General features: G+C 33.5%; 3 protein-coding genes across 3 annotated transcripts; all 3 read left to right on the forward strand.

Annotated features, from left to right (window-relative positions):
* Window positions 1–6,837: 6,837 nt before the first annotated feature.
* Window positions 6,838–12,162, forward strand: LOC114191756 (uncharacterized). Its single transcript, XM_085675814.1, has 3 exons — window positions 6,838–6,996; window positions 7,782–8,412; window positions 11,803–12,162. Exons 2-3 carry the CDS (start codon window positions 7,859–7,861, stop codon window positions 11,870–11,872), a joined length of 624 nt encoding a protein of 207 aa, XP_085531940.1. The 5' UTR covers window positions 6,838–6,996; window positions 7,782–7,858; the 3' UTR covers window positions 11,873–12,162.
* Window positions 12,163–13,853: 1,691 nt separating this feature from the next.
* Window positions 13,854–16,619, forward strand: LOC114190202 (light-harvesting complex-like protein OHP2, chloroplastic). The gene is made up of 2 exons (XM_028078999.2): window positions 13,854–14,369; window positions 16,385–16,619. The coding sequence occupies exons 1-2, from the start codon at window positions 13,960–13,962 to the stop codon at window positions 16,497–16,499; spliced, it is 525 nt and encodes a 174-aa protein (XP_027934800.1). The 5' UTR covers window positions 13,854–13,959; the 3' UTR covers window positions 16,500–16,619.
* A 2,689-nt stretch (window positions 16,620–19,308) lies between these two features.
* Window positions 19,309–23,200, forward strand: LOC114191948 (putative serine/threonine-protein kinase At1g54610). Its single transcript, XM_028081422.2, has 7 exons — window positions 19,309–20,045; window positions 20,584–20,865; window positions 20,950–21,267; window positions 21,446–21,667; window positions 22,124–22,218; window positions 22,382–22,481; window positions 22,593–23,200. The coding sequence occupies exons 1-7, from the start codon at window positions 19,617–19,619 to the stop codon at window positions 22,944–22,946; spliced, it is 1,800 nt and encodes a 599-aa protein (XP_027937223.1). The 5' UTR covers window positions 19,309–19,616; the 3' UTR covers window positions 22,947–23,200.
* Window positions 23,201–23,295: the final 95 nt, after the last annotated feature.

Here is a 23,295-nt window from a genome sequence, read left to right on the forward strand (position 1 = left end):
ATGTTATAATGAAAACCGTTTCAGCAAAACAAAAAAAAGTTATTCAAATGAAACAAAAATTAAAAATAAGAGAATAATGAAGATAATTTTTTACATTACCTAGTAAATGAATGATTTATGCTATTGAACATTTAAACCGAGAGTTAAACATTCTCATGTGAAAATAATAACAATAAATAAAAATTAGTATAAATATTCAAATATGAGACATAAAAAATATTTAATTTGCATACATGATTTGAATATAATTGCACAAGATTATGATAAGAAAGAAAATATCTTAGAAATGTGAATTGATATCATGGTAAGCCAAACAATTAAAAGAAAAAACTCTGTAGCTAAATGAAAAAAAAGAAAAAAAATTATATATATATATATATATATATATATATATATATATATATTACCTAATACACTGTAAGTATTTTTGTAATTTAAACGGGGACAAGGTTGATAGTGAGGATGAGTATTAGGACGGGTATGGGGACGGGAATGAGACAGATATGTTCATACGCATCCACATCCTCATACCCAATTGAAAAAATTGGGTATTACCCATACCCAGTCAATGCATAGATTTTTAGTCAAAATGGAGACAAATTTGGACAATATCCACAAGAACATGTTTATTTATCATTCATACATATGTTCTAACTTTATGTAGAGACCTTCGACCTATATCGACTCGACCTTCAGCATTCGCCTAATAGGCTCGACCTTCGACTTAGCCTGATTCTACTAGACCTTTGACTCATACCTGACTCGACTCGACCTTCACTCTTAGCCTGACTCGGCTTGACCATCGATCTTGGTCTGACTCAACTTAACTTTCAACTCGGGTTTCACTTGATCGACCTTCCTCTGGATTGATATGGCTTGACCTTTGGTCCAGGCCGAGTCAGCTTGACTTTCAGTCCGACCTGACACAACTTAACCTTTGATCCGATCGACTCGTCACCACCTTTGGTCCTTGCCAACCCTGCTTGACCTTTGCCTAGGTGTAGTTGTGTTGAGCTTCGGCTCGACCAACCTTTGGTTCAGGGCTACTTGTCTCATCATACAATTTGGGCCGAATTCTTCATGAACTTCGGTTTGGGTTGAATTGATTCGACTTTTAACTCGAGTAGACTATGCTAAGCGTTTAGTTTGAACTGACTTGATTAAGTCTTCGACCTAAGCCCACTTAGTTTGACTTTGTGGAGTAAAAATGAGTGAAATTTCAAATTCTTACTTTCTTAATGAATTTGAAATTCTTTTATTTTATTCATTTGAAATACCATCCAAATTTTCTTAAATTTCAAATTTTTTAATTATTTTATCCGAACAAGTAATTTTAGTGAAAAATTCTAAATTTTCCAAATAAATAAATTATACTTCCAAATAACCTAATCCAAACACAAAATAATATTATATTTTGTAGAAAATTCTCGTAACTTTGTAAAAAGTAATTCATGGTGAATAAATTTTGCCTTTTAACCTTTTTTATAGTTCATGGATTGAATTAGTTACTCACAATTTTGGAAAGATATTAGAATTGCTATGTAAATATGACATGCAAAATATATGGTTAAAATATTTTTTATATCCAAATTTGTTTCTTTAGTTTTGTTGGTTCAATTATGTTTTATTTTTGTGTTAAATCAATTCAATTTAGTCATTTTTACTAGATTTATATAAATGATGTGAACATTGTCTTTATACATGTCACATGTCAGTTTGTAGATTTTTTTTTTTTTTTTTTAATTTTTTTCTTTTATTTTTTCTTGTGTCAGGTTCATGTTGTTGTGTTAGTGTCACGTGACAGTCTCAATGTCATGTGTCATTATTTGTGCTATTTTTAATTAAAAGAAAAATGACGCTAACACATAACATTGTTATTTAAACTAATACTACCATGTACTACACGAACCTAACATGTGACAATAAATTAAATAAAAATTATAAAAATAAAGGATAAATAAATAAAAAACATAACATATACAAAGAAGTGTTGATATTGTTTATACAAATGTAATAAAAAAAACTAAATTGAGTCAATTTATCACAAATTAATATTTAATAAAAAGTTTGAATACCATGAAAAAAACTAGGACAAAAAGATATTTTACTCAAAGTATAAATAAAATAATATTATTCTTGTAGATAGAGACAGAGAGAGAAGTAATCTTACTTTCGACCTATTTAACATCTACCTTTCTAGACAAACAAAATTTCCTTTCATCCGTATTAACCTTCAACCCATTATGATTTTGACTTCTATGTATTTTCTCTTTTCTCATTAAGATGACAATACAAAGTGATTTGCATAGACAAGTTTCAAAATAATAACATGTCTTATTCTATATTATATATAAGGGACAGAGGGGACACATTTTATTTGCGTATGGAGATTAACAATTTTTGTTTGGTTCGTAGCCAGGTTTTGACAACTTTTAGTATTAAAAGTCTCAGCACGTTCTTATTCTCCAAATTGCAAGAAACAATCAAAACATCAAAAGGTGTTACATCACTACATAAATATTATATATACAGATTAAACATTAGCTTAATTCTCATTGTATGTACATTTTTTTCCTTTATCAGTGTATGCGTGTGAAATAGTTATTGAAAAATAATAATTATAATATAAATACATAGTATTATATTATATTTAAGTAATTAAAATATTATTTATGTAAAGTTGTACCACTCACTTACATAAGCAGAATTGGTAAACTAAAATATTCTTATTTAATGTGTAACATCCCGTTTTTGATAGTTTTTAAAACTATTAAACAAAACATTCAAATTTTAATAGTTCAGAAGTAGATAATGACATAGGCCCGTATAACATAATACAGTCATCCCCAAAATGAACCATACATATACGGATCAACGCCCACCGCGCATACATTACTAAGAGGTTACAAAACATCTGATCAGCTAAGCAAAAGAAAGAAAAGGTCACATATGCTACTGGTACGTCTAGTGCAATCATCTCACGTCCCTGACGGTGTATCCTCGCCTGCACGATTATCTACTCACGCCATCCAATCGAGGCGATCATTGCAAAGTAGAAGACAAACACAAACACGCCACAAAAACTAGAAGGGTAAGCTAACTTGAATGAGGAGTAACCATGCAATTTAATTTATGTTAATGCAGAAAAACAGGATTCATTAAACAGTCTATCAAAATCATCCAGCTGATTCCAAATATAATACCACACACCACTCTAGACTCGATATCCGGATTATGTAAGTGGCATTGGAGCTCTTGGTGACTTGCACCTGAGATGGTTCCTAAACTCTGCAGAGTTTTAGGCACAAGGGGTATTCACCCAACCACTCTCAAGGTAAATCCCATCACCTCTATGATGGATCGGTTTCATAGACCAGGACCTCCTGCTACTTCTCCCGACGTAATCCATTGTACTCTACTTGAGTCTTAATGGTTACTGGAAGCGTCAGGATATCACCAATCTGAGTCCTCATGCCCTTACACTTACTAAACCACATTCCTTAGGATTTTCCCTTGAAATCCTAACTCTAACATACTTCCATTCACATCAAGTTCATACTCAATTCCTTCATACAGTCCAACATGCATAGGGGTCACATGCATTATCAACCAGCATTATCTTAAGGCAACCAATCAAACATCAAGAAATCAAAACATTGGGAAAACCAATATTCTGCAGGAAATTTCGCTTAGGCTAGATGGTCTCGCCTAGGCTAGAGAGTCAATCTCGCTTAGGCGAGTTGATCTCGCCTGGGCGAGCCATCATACAGTGGCGAATTACAAATCCTGGGCGAACTCTCGCTCAGGCTAGACTGGCTCGCCTAGGCGAGATGTCATCTCGCTCAGGCGACCCCAGCTCGCCTAGGCGAGATTTCGCACAATTAACAGGGGTGAGCTTCTGGTATTTTCGCTCAGGCGAGATCGACTCGCCTAGGCGAAACTACCAGAAATCCTCCCTGTTATGCACATGCAAACTCGCTCAAAGGCATCTACCACTCAATTTCACACACCAACAGTTTCAATCATCAATTACACAAATAATCATGCAATTAAAACACCCACGAATACAATCTACATCAAAATGAGTTACATAATTAGCTTCCCTTACCTATTCTTGAGTTAAAGTTTGAGTGGAGGCAACCTAGGAGAGGAGGCAGAATTCCTCAGCTGAACCTAAGAGAAGAATTCATGATCCAGTCATAAGGAGAGGACGAACACATGGTTAGGATCTGAATAGAAGCAGGAAATTTGAGTTGAATTTCGGATTTGAACATTGAGCCACAAGAGAGACTTTACCTAAGAGAAGAGAAGCTGTGAGTGGAGGCAGCAGGGGGATTGGCAGTGACCACTTCTCCAGAATCTGAGCAGGGAAAAACCAAGACTGTGAGATGGCAGCACAGAGTAGATTGATTAGGAGAGAATTTGGGCAATGGAGAAGGATAAAAGGAAGTGAGGAAAATGAAAATGGAGGGAGTGGCTGGTGTTCTTAACTGATAAAAGAGTAGTGGAAAAAGGGGGTATCACATAATGTGTCAGTTGTGTAAATTTTAGTCACTAGTAAATATAAATAAAAGTAAAATTATAAAAGTATTACAACTCTTATCTTGAATTTTAACTATAGTTTTGAAATGAAAGAAGTGTCAACTAATTTTGCATTCTTAAAGAGAATTAAATTAAAATATGTGGATTAACATTAATTAATAAGTAAAATATTATTTAATAATTACAAATTAATGTTTATATTAATGCATTCTCAATTTATAATATCATTAACATTTGGATCTTATTTTAAGAGTAATCTTATAGAGCGTGGAGAGATCCTTACATTTTCAGGACAATCTAAACTAGAAAAACTCCAAATGCTTTGCATGTTTAATAAATAATAGAGTCCCACCATAGAAAAAAAAAGGTGAGGATAAAAAAGGTTAAATATGTTTTTAATTTCTTAATTTTTAGTGAAAATTAAAATTAATATCTCTTGTAAATTTTAAATTAAGTTTTTTAATCTTGTAAATACGTGAATTTTGTCCTTTTAACTAAATTTTATTAAATTTATTTAACATTTCAAATACATTTCATTTTGGTATTTTAGTTTGTTAGATATATTTATATAAATGATTAAGATGGTTCAAACTTTGTAGAAAAGACTAATTCCAATTTTTATTAAAAAAACAAACATATTTAACCCGATAAAAAATAACATGTCAAGTAGAATCGTGGTTAAATAGTGAATTTGATAATAAGACATTATCTTTTCATTATACAATTTTTAAAAAATAGTAAGGGACACATTAATTTAATTCATATAAGAGATTTACAGTCCATCAAATTCAAAACTTTAAAGATAAATTTATGTTTTTCTTTTTTCTGACAATGATATTAAACTTTTTTATCTTTGCTTAAAATAAATTTAGACTCTCACATAAGTTTTCAAATAGATTTGTATGTAAAGGTGACTTCACTTCCATGAAAGAACTTGTTTTGTTCCTTGCTGAAAGGGGATGCATTTATACAAACATTCCTGATTTTCTTCATATTTTATTTGATACTAATACTATAGCGTAACATGTAGGAATGATTAGGGTGTTGACATGTTGTTATGATAATTTAAATCCATGGTGCAGAAATCAAAGAAGAGGAATAGAATAAAAAATCTGTGGTGATAGCAACTTTTGTGTATTGCATGAAAATGAGCAACCATGTATTTTCTGGTAAGATAATCTCTTCCTGGGTGAAGAAAACTCTCCCATGGGATGATGCTGTTCACGAGGCCAAAAACTCTATTCATCCCATTATCATAGGTTTTGTATGGAAGTGAGAATTTTGGACCTTAGCTTTTCATTTCAGAATGCCAAATTTGGACCCTTGCTTTCCACAATATATTCCACTCCTCCTCACAATTTACGATTACTCCTTCCCCTTCATTGCTTTCCAACAAATATTCTCAAAAGAGGAAACATTAGCTTTCAACCTCAATTTTTACCTCAAACTATCACACTCTCAACTCATTTTTCTCAGTATAAATGTCACACTGTTTTTTTACTGTTACAGATATTTGAATTGAATAATCTAACTCACTCTACAAACATTTCATTTCATCTGTTGTAATAATTGGTTCAACATACTTTTGAGACATTAAATAACAAAAAGTGTCCACTTTACCCAATGGGGGAATCTGGCCAATAAGAACACAGAACTGTTCTAAAAAAAAAAAACTTTATGTCTGATTTAATTATAAAAATGTCAGCGTTAATTAATGTGTACTTGGGGAGACACATTGTATCCATTACTCACTGGAGTTTTTCTTGGTAAACATGTCTTGACTTATCTTAATTAAGGACGAAGAACATTTTTTTCTTCAAGTTGATACCTCTTTTGTTGTCAAAAAGCTGAACAAACCAATTTCCACACATCAATTTCATCATGTCTACCATTTTAGTTGACGTCTTATCTTCACTTTAGGTTCACCACACAAAAAGCAGAGTGAGTTAAAAGGATGTGTAATTACACTGTTTGGGTAGTGTTTTTTTTCTTTTTAGTAGAATTTTCCACACGTCATTTGTTTATTCATAATTGAACCTGTTTTGTTTAACTACTTAAAAGACTTGCTTTCTAGATTTGTCGTGACGATTTTTTCTCGAGAAAGAAAGCAGAGTAAACAAGCGATTAAAATTTAACCATTCTTTAACTACCAAAGAAATAAATAACGACAGCTAAAAAATAAAACAGTTATGTTAGACAAATGAATTAATAAATAAAAAAACATAACATGCCATTGCGCACATTGAAGAATGGGGTCACGTCGCTATCATGCGCCGTGTGGGTCACTATCCTATCCTCCTTTTAAATAATTGAAACCAGAAGAAAAATATACATAACCGGATTTTTTTCCTTCTTATTCTTCGTTCAATTCAATCACTACCCGAGTTTTTCTTCTGGATGCCCCGAATCGTTGCTGTCCATCCACGCGCCGGCGACCTTCTGTTCTGATTATCGGTACTGTAAAATCGTTCCTTCTTCTTCGATCTAGGATTTGCAGTTTGTTTTCCGGAGAAGTGAGGGAAAACCGACACTTCGAAATCTCGCTCTGCGTTGCTCGATTTGAGTGTGATTTCAGTGTGTTCGGGGCTCGGTGTTTCTGATTTTCTTTCTCGTGCATTTTCAAGTAACTCAGAAGCTTTCTTTTCTTTTATCTTTCCTATTTTTGGTTTTAGCAATTTAATTTGGTTTCTTGAATTTTTTATATCGTGTTCGAGAAATTGCGCACAAACGTATTTTCGGAGTGATTGCATTGAAGTAGAGATCTTTCTGTCTCGGTAGTGAATCGATGAAATTGTTTATTTATGTGTGTATCATATGCATGTTCAGTAGGATGGTAAGAAAATATACATGATGGATTGTAAAAGATGGTTGGGAGTATTGATAAAGCGAACTGTGTCGATTTCGAGCTTTTTTCTGTCCAAATATCTTGATGATTTTGGATAAAAACGTATGTCAACTTGTGGCAATTTTAGCTGCGTGGATTTATTGTTTATTTACTTTGAACAACAGATTCAGCACGTTTTGAGCATCTGGAAACTTGAGGATGCCTCGAAATGGTTCTAGTTCTGTGAGATTGTGCTTCTCTTAACTCTCTAGGCTTTTCAAATCTGTGTTTTTGCTATGAAATGTGCTTTTCTAATAGTTGAAAGAGTTAGTGGAATGAAAAGTATTGTTATGAATGTTAAAAAATTTATAACTAAAGAAAATCATTCTGATCTCTGGTTACTTTTGGTTGATAGGGCTGTTAGGTTCTTCAGAGAGAAGGGAGTCGGTCTTACTTAGAAATCATTTTATGGTGCGCCGATGAGCAGAACTGATGTTATTGGCAGTAGAAGGAGGAGGATTCTTCTCTGCTTCGGCTTCAGGGTATACTAAGGGCCTGAGCCTTCTCCTCTTGGGTCAGAGGGATGAGGATAAACCCATGAGAGTAGCGCCGTGGAACCAGTACCAGTTGGTAGACGAAGAAACTGACCGCGAGCTCCAGCTGGCTTCTACAAAGAATCGCCTCACCCGCGGCTGTGCCTCCTTTGTTTGCTTTGGTCGCACTTCCGCAGGTCTTGATACTCCGTCTCCTCTTAAAGTGGGCCCTGCCCAGCAGCATGATGTCTCTCCAGGGCCTTTGGTTTCCGACAAGGGAAATGATCCTTCTGCACATCTCGATGATGGAAATGATAACAGAAAGGTTACACTTAAAAGTAGCATAAAGAAGCCGCAAATTGTTAAACCCGTTCATGTTGAGGCTGCTAGTGAGCAGGAAGCAGCAGGTGGACAGGGGATTTGTGCTCCTGATGGTCAGGCAGAAAGAAGGAAAGTGCAGTGGACGGATAATTGTGGTAGCGAGCTTGTTGAAATTCGAGAATTTGAGCCCAGGTATTTGAATATTTTATTTTCTACACCAGCTTCTCTTTTGCTTGAATGCTAAATTTTACCTCTTGTTTATCAGATTTTATCATTGGAATTTCCTGATACGTAATATTTTGTGATTGACATCAGTGAATCAGATATACTTTTTAATGGCCTCCTCATTTTCCCCATCTTTATTAAATGACAAAAACATCTGATGTTGTGATAAATAGTATGTGAAGCATTTAGCATTTCTGGCTTGTGGCTAAGTTGAATGAAAGAATTTTCATTTATTCAAATTGAAGTGTGAACTGAATCTGATTAGTGAAGGAGCATCTATGGTTTCTCCAAGTACCTAAGGAGGTTTATACTCCTTTAATCTGAATGTTGTTAGGTCCAACTGGCAGCTTGAAGACTAAGCTGGTGACTGGGCTTGATTATTGAATGAAAATGTGGATTCCACTTTGACACACTTTGTGTTGAAAGATTCGCATTCACGCCTTCTATTTTCTAGTTTACTAAACACACCGTAAACAATCAAGGATAAGAGATTTGGAAATTATTAAGCCAATCATATGTTTAGTTTTTAAAATATGACCTGTAGAACAATAGTAAAATAATTTTTCTTACTCTAAATGATTCGGGAAAAGTCAGACTACATGGTTAAGGTCTAAGATACGTGTTCTAACCTCCGGTTATATAGAATCCAAGAAATGTCCGGTGCTTAGGATATGACCTTTCTTGATTCTTTATCTAAGGTTTCAACTTTCAGCATGAATTTGAAGTCTGTTCTTTTCTCTCTATGGTCAAGCTCTGTCTGGTAATTTACAGAATATAGTTATTTATGGAAATTAAGGGCCTGTTTCCGTGTTTGTTCATTTCTTGTTTTTGTCTTTTGTTTCCACTCAACCCATGACCAACCATTTACTTTATCCCTTTTTCGGAAGCTGGAATCTAGGATAAGTAAAAAGATTTGCTGTTAATTAGTAATCCTCTATAACGCATTGTTTATGAGCTTTACTTAGTCTAAAACTAAAGCCATTTTTTTTGCATTGTTCAGCTCTTTTGTATTTGTAATGGATAAGGTATGAATTAATTTTTCCTTGCAATTTGAGGTTTTAAATGGTTATAACTCTATTTTTGACCTCTAAAGTGCATTGCCTCAGTTTAGAGGAATCAAATCTTTGGGAATGTTGTGGTGTTTGATGGTGTCTTTTTTTGACAACAAAAGCTGCAAATTTGTATCTGACCAATTTTTCTTTTTAGTTGTCTGAAAATCAAGTTTCTTTTTAGAAGCACACTGGGCATTTTTTCAATGCCGCATGGCTGTTGATTATGAGAAATGTATTTAAAATTCCGCTGTTGACGTTTTAAATAAACATGCTAGGAGCCTTTTCTCCTTTGAATTTTTCACTCTTTCTAGAGCTTTGTTTTAATAGTTCTTTTGACACTTTAGATGATCATAGCAGTTTTACAATCAATTTTTCCAAATACGCCACCAACCTGTTTAACAACCAAACCATTTAAGCACGCTTATTTTAAATAAATTGTGGATATTCTCATACAGTATCTACTTTTGGAGGCTAAATCATGGTCTACTCAGGTAAAGTGACCTGCAGTTGAATTTATTGCCCTCCGTGCGCGGATTTGTATAATGTGTTTGTGTTCTCGTGATCAATTGCTCTTGGTCAGTATTCATCAATTTGATTTACTCTAACTGAAGTTCACTTTGCATACGTGACTGTTTTTCAGGGGTAAATAATCTTTTGTATTCATAGCTTCACATAATTCTTTCTTGCACACCTTTTTCCACATAAGGTCACCTTTTTAAGGGGTTTTCCACGTGATACAATTTCTTGATTTAAAATTTTCCTTCCCTTTCCTGTGAAAACTCTTCACTGTCTCTCGATTTTCAACCCCACAACACAGTCAAAATTTAAAATTCAATATTTGCAACTTCTATATATAAAGCCCCGTGGCTGAACACTTGTCCTACGCTGGTAAATATGCATTTCTTGTTGCGCTGATTGGTGTCTTCAGCATCTTTGTTTGTTGGTGATTGAATATTCCATAACCCAGAAAATAGTTTCTCTGGATTTCAAATGCTATTACCTGGTAAATACATCTTATAACTGCCTTCATTACCATTCTAGTCCCAGTAGAATACAGTTCCTTTTGTAAGGACAAAGGTCTTGCTTTTTGTTCCTGTCATCTTTTGGCTCATTTGTTTCAGTTCAACACTCCGTAGTAGGTTGGACTTTTGAAAGTCTGTGGCCCTTCAGTGACTAATGGTCCTATCCCGTGCATCTGTTTCTGGACCTGGTGGTCGTTGATATCAATTTTTGGTAGACTGGATATGGCAAAGAATGTATCTATGGTCTTTTGAAATGTTTTCAGGAGATTGGGTAGTAATCTAATTCACAAGGGACTTTGTAAAGGAACGTGCTTTGGTTGTTAGAGACGAGCAGGTTTTAGTTAATTCTAATTGAGGGATGAGAACATTGAATTCTCACTTGTGGTATTATTGACACGGAAAAAAGTTAGCTGATGTGGACTACTGGTTTGTGCATCAGCAAATTTTTGCATTATTATTTCTTGTGTCAGTATCCAATAAAAAATAGAATAATTGTAGAATGCTATTTAAAGAGGCAAGAATCAATACTTGTTTAAAATTGCGTGTAACTACAGGTTTATGTAATGCATGTTGTTGTTGTAGTGATAGGAAACCTTGAGATTATGTTTCTCTTTTCTTTCAATATTGCTGTTTATATCTTTGATAAGTACATTATAAATCAGACCATGCTACTATTAGTTTGTCAATTAACTGTCTTGTGTCCCGTAGGGATGACACTCGCACGAAGTTGGGGTGGGAAGTACCTCCCCAACCCCAACTCTGTCTATTATTTCCCTACTCCTATCTCCTCACTCTTCTCCTGTCCCCATCCTTGACCCTGTTAATGTTATCCCATCCCTGACCCTGATTCCTTGAAGGTCCTCGTGGGACCTTGAAATTGTAAATATTAATGATAAGCATTCAGCAAATTCAGGTCTCCTTCATCAAATTCCAAATTGTGATTATACATACTTATATATGGGCAGTCAAGAATAAAAATAAGTGATCACATTGTTATTTAAAAGTCTTGTACATTTATCTTATAATTCAGACTTTTCAATAAAATCTATAAGAGTCATATCGCGTAATTATTTTTAGCCGAATAAGAGTGATTTTTTTCATTCTTCATGCGTGGAAACCCTGGATAGGTTTGCAATCCTCAATTCTTTGTATTTTTGGCTTTACTACCTTTATCTATTCTTACATGTTTATAACTTTTTTCCTTGTTATGTGTATTTTGTTTTCATGTTTTATTATCTACTTGTAATTGATTCAACACGTTGCAATTTGTCATTCTACCGCAGTGAAGTGGATGGATCGGATGATGAATTTGATAGTGGAAACGACAGAACTTGTTCATGTGCGATTATGTAAATTGGAGTTTCATTAAGTTGATAGGTTCATCGGGGTCGTTCACTGTTAACACAACCATCACTCGGTATGAGGCAAAAGAGGCAAGGTTTCAGTTTCCGTGAAGATATATTCAGCCGACACCTTGCCTAAGTGATGTGTTTGTTATTGCTCGCTGCGGCTTTAAATTTTGCTCCTCTGCTCTGCATCAATTTGTATCATTCTTGTATGTGTGAATTCTTTGCCTTTGATTCATCATTTTTATGCTACTTTATGATCTTATTTCTATATGGATTAACCAAGTTTTCTTTCTATGCTCTGGCGTTTTCTAGAAGAAAGATAATATACAAATGTAAGATTTTGTAAAAAAAACAGTGTGGCAACTTGGTAAGAAACTTATGATGAGACGGGGATTGTTAAGGTATATTATCTGTTGAGAGGATAAAGATAAGCTCATACTGTTGCAATTGCTTTGTTGTTGAAGATGGATCGGGATTTTGCCAGGGGTAAAATTAGCGTTCGTCCATCATGCCATGCCTATAAGATAGAAGCAGTTTTCTTGCATTCGGGCTCGGATTTGAAATGCCATTTGTGTCAGTTTTCTTTGCCTGCTGTGTCATTTAAAGTACTCATGCAGCTCCAATTCACTAGATCTAATCAATTAATTTGATTTCATTTGTTCATAATCATGGATTTAAATTTATACGAAATTAAAATTAAAGTGTATTTCAATGCATGCATTTCAAAATTGTTTTAAGATAATATCTTATTGTGTTATTCCAATAGTATCTCTTGTAGTTGTAAATTTTATATTGACTAAGGATAAAATAGTTTTATAATATATAAGAAAATGTAAATTTTATCTTAAAAGATATTTTTTTAGAATAATTAGGTTTAAAATTTATTTTAAGATGATATTAGAATTATCTGAGGTTTATTAACAATATTTAACGGAATTTGTTAATAAAACAATCTAAGTCTAATTTTAGAATACAAGTTAATATATTAGATAGGTTTGGTTGGTAAGGAAACAGGTCATTAACAATACTGGAAAGTGGTTTTCTTAGTTCTACAAAGGTTGTATAGGTACCATAATTTTGATGGGTAGTGCACTTAACTTTATAATCTTTATTGTTTCTTTACAAGTTTTATAATGAGAAATTATTTCAATTAATAACATTCTCAAACTTATTTGAACATGTTTAAATAATTAAACTTTATTTTTAATCACATGTCATATCATGAAATATAAACATATATGTCCAGTAATCGATGGAATAGGAAAGCAATTATACCCAAATTATAAATAATTAACAAGAGTGATATCATGGTAACTTGACCAAAAAGAAAACAAAGGTAATGGGTAATAATTATAATATGATTGAGGAAACGAAATTTAATCCACTTAACTATAATAAAATATAACGACTCCATAATCACACATACAACCAAACCAATATAATAAACTGGCGAATTATCGAAGCCAATTTAACCACTCCAGATTCTTTATTATTATTATTATTTTTTCTATTTTTCGTTGAGTATTAAAAATACAGTTTGATATTTTAAATATTTTTTTAATATATTTTAAAATATTAAAATTAATAATAATCAATGTATTATGATAACAGTAGAAAAATAACACAAAATAAACTTAGCATAGCAGAGAATCCAAATTTCAATGTAACTGTATACATATTTACTACCGAATATGGTATTCCATAAATTTTAAGATTCACATTTAATTTAATTTTTCTAATATTATAAAACAACGGGAGTGGAAAGAGAAATTAAAAAAAAAAATGAGCTGTACTACGTATTCTCTTAAGTGAAATAGTAGCAGAAATCCAACGGTTGATGTTTAGCGACTGAAGAGGTATAAAGAATAAAGACGACATTAGTGTCACTGTGCATCTCTCCACACACTGAAGCCAGCTTCCAGTGGATACTTGGCCAAACCTTGTCCACACACTCACCCTCTCATTTTGATAAGACCACATGTCCAACTCTAATGTTCAAACAAAGGCCAACTGCTGAAAAAAATTAAAGGCACAAAAAAAAATTACACAAATAAAATCCAAGGATTGAGTATCAGCAATCCAAAAAAGAAAATGTCTGTGACATCTTCGTTCCCATGCATCAAAATCCCAGCTTGTTCCTCCTCCCCATCATGCACATCTTCATCAAATTCATCGATTAGATTTTCTTCTTCCAAACCTTATGCTGCTGTCACTGTAATAAGGAATTCTCAGACTGAAGGGCCTCTCAGAAGACCGGTGGCTCCTCCTGTTCGAGAACCATCTAGTAGCATCCCTCAGCCTCTGAAGCCTTCACCTCCTTCTCAGCCTCCACCCCAGAAGGCTGCTCCTGTTGTTGGAGACGATAACAATGTCATTACATTAGAGTTTCAGAGGCAAAAGGCTAAGGAGCTGCAGGAGTACTTCAAAAAGAAGAAACTTGAAGAAGCAGATCAGGGTCCTTTCTTTGGATTCATAGGCAAAAACGAGATTAGCAATGGAAGGTAATTTTTATATTTATTTATTTCATTTGGGACCTTTCAAAGTTTAACATCGGTGGAACTAGTTATTGTGAGCAACTATATATTTGGTTCAATGTTGGGGGTGATGTGGTGTTGATCAAAATATTAGCAAATTTCGAGGGATAGTACTTATAAATTCGTTTCATTTATGTTCTCCCCCTCCCCCGTTTTTTTTTTTTTGTGGCAAGGCTATATATGAAAATTCATGATTCAAGAACATAGCATCTTTCACTGTGATGGTAATCTTAGATCTGTTGTTATGACGGAGTAGGAAAATCAAGATGATAATTGGAAGAGATCACTTTATCTGTTGTTTGTGAGCAACTTATAAATCTAGGTCCCCTTTTGTGTCTTTTCTTCCATTAAGGAGGGTCAAACATTTGAATGTGTGTTCGGTTCAATTTATCTTGGAAAAGTACTTGCTTATTTTTGTCAACTTTGCGTAAGTTTTTGAGAAATAAGCAATTCAAGAATCACTATGTTATAGTACTGACGAAATAAGGAAGGGAAACAGATTGCAAAACTTCAATAGTTTGAAAAGAAATTAGAGCAGGCAACGGAGGACTATATTTTAATGTAAATTGAAAATTTCGGACTATTTTCATTTGGGTTCATACACAAGTAAAAAGTATGAATTGCCTATATTTTAATTGCTGTTTCTTCTTGCATTAGGGATACCTTAACCTGATCAAATTGTGAGTCCATGTAAAGCTGGCCCCTTTTCTTCCAGGAGAGTGGTGTAAGTGTCGGAAATAATCCAAATGTGAGTCTGAGTTTCATATATCAGATAGCAATAACAAAGGTGAACACCAAATAAGAAAGAAGACTCACTAATCTATAACCTTAAGGTTTTAGACTAAAAGTGTTGTCAATATTTTGTAAGTTGGACTCAGATCACATTTGTGTAATCTTTTCCTAATGAACTCCCCTAAAAAAACCATCACTAAGAGGCTCAAGCAGATAGATGAAGGGAAAATGTGATTTGAGGAAGGATTGAACCTCCAACATCAACATCACTAGCACACCCAAGTGTTACAAAACTTGTCCAAAATTTCCTCACTTTAGGCAGTGTTTCTGGAACAATTATTCATGTGTCAGACAATCCAATACACATTAGTGTCAAACACAGGGGAAACCGTGTACTAAGTTGTGTGTAGTATAAACTGACGAGTACTGAACTGAGTACAGTCCTAGGGGTTTATGTCCAAATATCACTTTCCAAGTTGAACAACTATCTACACTTATGTCTGGGATAAAGGAAACTCAACATAAAACAAAATATTAAAGCTTTTTGGAAATTCTTTTAGGAATTTAAATAACCACTAAGAAGGCAAAAAGAGAGATAAAAGTATTAGGGGACTGATTTCTCTTGATTATGAAACCAGAAACTCCCTAGATAAAACATCCTTTGAGTTGTCACTTCCAATTTCCTTGTTGCAGATCAAATTCCGTAAATTTGTTATAACCATGGTTTCTTTAGTGCAGCAACTTTACTCATAATCTACTAACAAGTCGAATTTTGTAGGTCAAATTAAGGATGTAAGGTCATGAAGTTTTGTGAATTTCAAGCAAGGATCAGACAAACTAAGCTATCTATATAGTTAACTTCATTCATAGTCGTGTTCATATCTCACCGTTGCTAGCATAAACATGAGCCGAAACAACAGCTGAATGGTGCTGGAGCATCAAAAAGCATAACGCATAGCAATTACAATTCAAACGAAAGAAAATATTCGAGAATTACTCAACTAAATTAAGTTTAAATATCATCAAAGCCAAATGAAACCATAAACTTGTGTTTGAGATTCAACTTGTATATGCGAATGCAAAGTACTCATAGGAACTTGGTAGTATAGATGCCTAAATCTCAATTAGGTGGTATGAAATGCTCAATAAAGTATTTAAATGTTTCATTCTTTTTAATATGATACCTCAGATATTGTAATAAATATGTTTATGTTTATTTGATTATGATTCTGGAATTTTGTTTGAAACAGATGGGCAATGTTTGGTTTTGCTGTTGGATTGTTAACAGAGTATGCAACAGGCTCAGACTTTGTTGATCAAATAAAGATCCTTCTCTCCAATTTTGGGATTGTAGATTTGGAGTGAATACCACAAGATTATATATACTGTCAATAGTTTCTTGTAGCTTATCCTAGCGCAAACACTGTTCATCAATTTGTTTCATCTTCATATATATATAGCAAGCAATCTTGCTTCTTTGTCTCACATTTATGAGATAACAATAGTATCATGATTTTCCTTTTCCTTTATGCTCAAACTCTTGCTATAAATATGGTAAATTAAGTACCAACATGCTGTGACATGAGTGACTGATAAGCATGTATCTTAAATTTGTGATCGATCCATGAATCTTAAATTTCTTAGAAGAAGTCAGTTAATTTTTCGTAAAATTAAGTTTGAACATATTAGCATTGGGTGATGTGTCCAGAGCCGAATATTGATAACTTCATAGTTAACCACAAAACTTTGGTGGTTTTTATTCTACTATTTGCTTGATTTTCATTGACAGTGACGTTAGACAAAAATAGAAAGGTGGCAAGCGTTGATAATTTAATATCAATGGCCTTGTATAATACCGTAAGAGTATTATCAATTTTTTTATGGAATGGATTAATAGAATAAGATAATATAATAGATTACCTCAACCAAATTTAGTACTGAGCCATTTTGTGAGATAAATAAATAAATAGATTAAAGAAGAAGATTTAAGGATCTTTGAATAATTATTAAAGGAAAAATAAGTTTTTCATTGCTAACTTTTTATTATAGTATTAATGTGAACAATATTTTAGTTTTGCAATTAATTTTTATAAAAGAATACACATAGATATAGATTAGATTCCTGATCCATGTGGAATGTCATCTCAGCAAGGAATGACCGGAAAGTATATTTATTTCCTACAAATTATTTTTTCTTTAATTATTTTATATACTAGAATTAAAAATAAATAAATACTTTCTCGATTTTTATGAATAGTGTATACAATTTTTAATGAACCAAAGCAATACATTCTTTGTCCCAATTATTTGTTGACTGTCAGTAATAGAAAAATGTAACGTGGAGTTGTTCAGCTCATTTTAAGACTTCGAAAAAAAAAAAAGTAAACCTTCTATCTTTACAGTTTTGTTGCCGTTGAAAAAATTGAATTGTTATCTTAAAATATTTCTTAAACGAGAGTAAGGGTATGTTTGCAAAGATGGATGGGAAAGAGAGTTAGTAGATGAATATGAGGGGATATAAACGAGGAAATGAGGTTATTTGATTGATAGGATGAAGAAGTGAAAGTGAAGAGATTTAAAAATTAAATTTGTAAAATTTTGTCAATGATTTGATACATATAATAGATATAAAATAATATTTTAATAGATAAAATTGTTAAATTATAATTTTATTTCACGGTTAAAATTAGTATAAAGTAAAATATAATTATTATTATTAGTTTTTTGTATTATTGTTAATATTAAGTAAAAAGACATATTTGTTAAGTTGAAATTTAAAAAGGTCGAAGGATATTTGGATAAATTCGTATTATTGAGTTGTCTTTTCTTTTTCATGTATGTCTTCACCTATAAAAAGGATGATAATATTTAATTTTCCTTCAAATTTATCTTCACATATCAACTCTAATTTCTTGAAACAAAGTTTATCTATCCTCTTAAATAATAAATTTTCATAAACAAACACAACATAATATCTAAGATTAGAGAATTAGGGGTGTCAAAGTGAGCCAATCCAGTTCACATGGATTGTTGACTTAGCACGGGTTAAGCTAATAAAGGGTTGGCTTAATTTCTGACTCATTTTTTGTGAGTCAAAATTTTTGCAATCCACAAATTGGTGAGTTGACTCACTTACGAATATTTTTTTTAATTTATTTTATATATTTATCGTATTACAAGAAAAGTGAATTGACTTTATTTATTTTTATAATAATAGAATTACAAATTTGAAATATTATTGTAAAGATAGTAGTTAAATATTAAAATATCAAACCTATGTAACTTTGTAAACAAATAAATCACACAGTCAAATTATTCAAATATTATTAAAAAACATTTTAATATTTAAAAATATCAAATTATAAATTTTTATAATTAGAATAAATAATTATAATAAAAATTTGTAAAAAAATTAATAATATTTTGTTGGTTAACAGTGTGTTCACCCACCTTTAACTCGGTTTAAATCTTTTTAATCCGTAAATTAAGTCAATTTAATTTAATTGACTTTTAAAATAAAAAATAAATCCTCCACCGTCGACTCAAAACCATGATAAACGAAATAGAAAACATTTCGTGATCTCTTTCTAATTTCAATAAAACTGAGCACATATGCAAACATATCGTATTACCCACTTGTGAGTTTGATCATAAAATGTTTTGTTATGATAAGGATTGAAATAAAAGAGAAAAAAAACAGAAACGATTGAAATGAAATAGAAAATAAAAATAAAAATAGCGAAATTGATTAATCGAAGGGAAAAAAAAAGAATTTTATCCGTACATAGCATAAAAATATATGAAAAATATTTTATAACAACTAAAATAGATTTTTTACTAAATAAATTATCTACCACTTTTAAAATGGTATAATAACTTCTTAAAAATTAAAGCAAGAAATTAGGAGTGAGGTAATTTTCCTTTTATTTCATGTACTTTTAGTAAGAAAATATTTTTGGATAGGTTTCGTAGGAACAAGTTTTCTCTCTTTTATTCCTTTTCTGAGATAGTAAATAGTATAAAAAGTAAATAAACGTGTGATGTGTTAGCATGGATATACGAATCTTGGTGGGTGTCCGTATTCTGCAAAGGTTGCCGGCTGTGGGACCCAACAAAAGAATAAAAGATCTAACATCTCTGCCACACACAGACACGTGCGCCCAACACTCACTCACGCCATTGCCTACTGTCACACTCCATATGTCTCTCCATCTTCAAAGTTTCACCCTTTCCTTTCCTCTTTCAAAACTCTAACTCTCTCTCTCCCATTCTTGGAACTGCGCAGTCATTTTCTCTCTCTGCGGAAAACCCAAAGAAGAAAACACCCCCATTGGTTTTGCCTGTGACTCAGAGTGATTACCCACAGCAACATTCCAAATGTGCCGTCCGTGGTCGGCTTCTACCATTATTCTGTGTCTCTCTCTATATCTTTCTTTTTCTTTTCTTTGGAGCTGCACTCATAGAAGCTGAAGAAATCCTGTTATGGGCTGTGTACAGGCCAAGCCATTGGATTCGGAAGGTCCAGACTACAGGGACCTAGAGAGGTTGAAGTTGGATAATGGGTATGTCGCAAGTTCTGACTTTGTCGCACATAGGAGATCCACTGGCCAAAGACATGACCCCAATAAGGACCACCATCACAGGCTGCACCAGCATCAGAGAGAACAACCCGTAAAGAATATAGTTGAGTCTGGTGTTGCCAAGGATGTTGCTGGGCATCATAAGGGCAAGGTGGTTGGAAGAGAGGGGAGGCGAGTCACGCGTCGTGATGATAAGAAAGTGACAAACAAGTCTTGCTTTGAGGATGAGATGGTAGATGGGTGGCCGAGGTGGTTGGTTGATAATGTCCCTGCACAAGTGTTGGCTGGTTTGGTTCCCAGGAGTGCTGAATCCTACAAAATGATTGATAAGGTCTTTTGTTTCTTGGTTCTGTATGAATTTTGTTTATCATATGGTATGAAGGGTTGTGGGGAATTTTAAGTACCAATGTGCTTTTACAGAGTTTTTCTTGCAAAATTATTTGCTTATTCTGTGCATAGTGAATATGGTTATCTGTAGGCTCTAGTTCATGAACACGCCACATTGTGTTTGAAAAATGATTTCAGACATCTTTTGAAGGTGTGGAGTCAGTGTTCTGCAATTTATAATTTTCTCTGCTTGAATCTCATTAGAGTTCCAGGTATCTCCACTTGCTCTGAGAATAGGTGTTTTGAATTTGGCAATTTATGAAAGCAGACAGTTCAATTGTTTGTGCAATGCACGATCGATTTGAAGCACTATTAATCTGTTGAATCGGGGTTCGATCAATTATACCATGAAAACTTAAATCAATTGAATCGTCATATTGATTTCTATCTAGATTACAGAAGTTTTTATTCGGAACGGTATTCAACTACTTCTTAAGTTTTATTGAGAAAACTAATTGACTTATGTTATTTATGTTTTGCAGGTTGGACAAGGAACCTACAGCAATGTTTATAAAGCTCTGGATAGAGACACAGGAGAAATTGTGGCCCTGAAGAAGGTTCGCTTCAATACATCAGAGCCTGAAAGCATAAAGTTTATGGCAAGAGAAATTACGATATTACAGAGACTGGATCATCCCAATGTAGTCAAACTTAAAGGATTAGCCACTTCAAGAATGCAGTACAGTATATATCTAGTTTTTGACTTCATGCAAACGGATTTGGCACGAGTTATTGCTCGTCCTGAAAGACTATCAGAACCACAGGTTAAAAGATTCTCTTTGATGCTTTGGTGATTTTAACATCTGAACCCTTTTATTCTCCTTAATGATCTTAAAAAGTTAATGTAGGTCAAGTGCTATATGCATCAATTACTTTCAGGTCTGCAGCATTGCCATGATAGGGGAATTCTTCATCGAGATATAAAGGGATCAAACCTTTTGATTGATAAAAATGGGATGCTTCAGATTGCAGATTTTGGACTTGCCAATTTCTATGGTCCAGATCATCATCAACCTCTCACTAGCCGGGTTGTGACGCTATGGTACAGAGCTCCTGAATTGTTGTTAGGTGACACAGACTATGGAGTTGGTGTTGATCTGTGGAGTGCTGGATGTCTCCTCGCAGAAATGTTCAAAGGATTCCCAATCATGCCTGGTAGAAATGAGGTGATGAAGATAATGCCTTCCTTTTATGTTCAAGTATCTTTGGCTATTTCTGAAATTCCTTTCTTTTTATATTGTCTTCTATTTCTGTTGTTCTGTATAATTTTGTGTTATGTTGTCTGCATTTCTTACTGTCTTCAATTTTCTTGATCTGCTAAGCATGAACTTTCCCTGCTTCCAGGTTGAGCAAATTCATAAAATTTTCAGGCTATGTGGCACACCATCAGAGGAGTATTGGAGAAAATTGAAACTTTCTATAACTTTTAGACCTCCGAAGTCTTATAGACCCAGCCTTATAGAAACTTTCGGGGATCTCCCTTCTTCTTCTTTAGGTCTTTTATGCACTTTGCTTGCTTTGGATCCTGCATTCCGTGGAACTGCATTCAAAGCTCTTAAAAATCAGGTTAGCAGAGTATAAAGATTGAATCTTAAAAGTCATATTCCTAAGTTATTCTGGCTCCAAACCATTAAACTACTCAGTGCAGAATACATTTCATTGAAGATTGAATCGTTTTTCCAGTTACAATATGTTGCTATGACTTTTCAATTTCGGCCACCGATTTGCAGTTCAAGTTTTCAATACATAGAATATATACTTATACGCGCATTTATAACTATGTGCACTTTTTATTTGACTAATCATCTTCAATGAAAATTACGTTATATAGATTTAATGTTCTTGTGATGATTCAGTAGTAGTAGTGGCTCATTATCTTGTAGAACTAGTGCATGTAGAAAAACACTAAAAAATTGTGCAGTAGTATTAAATTTAGTATGCAATTCCCAGAGAGCAGTTAGGAAATAATTAAATACCTAAATTACTCCAAATTTCCAACGTACGAGTGTCTTTTGTGTGCAGTTTTTCTTTTCAAGCCCATTGGCGTGTGACCTCTCTGGTCTGCCTGTACTCTTCAGAGAGGATGATGAGCATGTTCAAGCCAACGAACAGATCAAGTAAGTCTTTTTTAGCTATAAAGGTTTCGACAATGGCTTCAGTCATTTTATTACACATATAGATATCTTCTTCTGTTACATAAGTCAGCATCTATATGTGACAGTGATTAATGGTGTATGTGTATCTCGTATCTGAAAATATGTGACATGTTCTGTTTTACAGGTACATGAACTCTAAAATCAGACGTTCTCGTACATATCTGGAGCGTCGTAAGAGTTCAGCATCTAAGAGGCCAATAGAGCATACTGTATCTTCTAAAGAGGTATTAAAATCTTGTGCTTCAGGTCTTCCTGTGAGTGAATAATGAAAAATTGAGATTTCCCACTGGTTGATGGAGTTAGATTCAAATTATTGGTTTCACATATTGTTTCAGGAATTGATAAGGAATGCTAAACCTGAAACTTATGCTCCAACTGAAGACATGGGTAGCACAAGTAGTACCTCATCTAGTGTAAACCCAGGAGGGGCTAAGGACCAATCACCTTTTTTTCTATCTCCATTTGGGGAATTAGATCGAAAGCTATCTCCAAAAACCCACCACCACCACCATGTTAATGTTGGTGAACAAAACATCAAAAACCTTCCTCCATTACCTAAATCTAAACCAAATGCTACCAAGAAAGATGACAGTAGATACAGACCTGACCAGTTTTTCAGGTCAGCTTCCACCAGAGAATTCAGATACTTAAAAAGAGAAGAACGTTTACTATTGGATTTTGATCATTAGGCTATGGAGAATATGTAAACCCAAAATGGTTATTTTTTATTTTAGTATTTGGTGCATTCTGAAAAACTTCACACATTCTTTTCCCTATTGCTGTGGCCTGACATTTTGATTCTCCCGTTCAATAAGCATCAGCCCAAGTTGCATGCTTGTCCAAATCTCTTTGATTAGATTGTAAATGAACTTTACTACTGTACTATACATTTCCTAGGCACAACTTTATGCACATGGTTCAATTCCCCTTCAGCATCCAATAATTGATACCATAGGATACTGTATATTTATTTATCTTTTTTTGTGTGCACACACATCTCAAAATTACTCCAAAATTTAGAGCCACATCAATTTTTTT

This window comes from Vigna unguiculata, chromosome 7 (genome assembly GCF_037176805.1).
Source record: "Vigna unguiculata cultivar grain cowpea cultivar isolate G323 ecotype 2 chromosome 7, ASM3717680v1, whole genome shotgun sequence".
NCBI classification, from domain to species: Eukaryota; Viridiplantae; Streptophyta; class Magnoliopsida; order Fabales; family Fabaceae; genus Vigna; species Vigna unguiculata.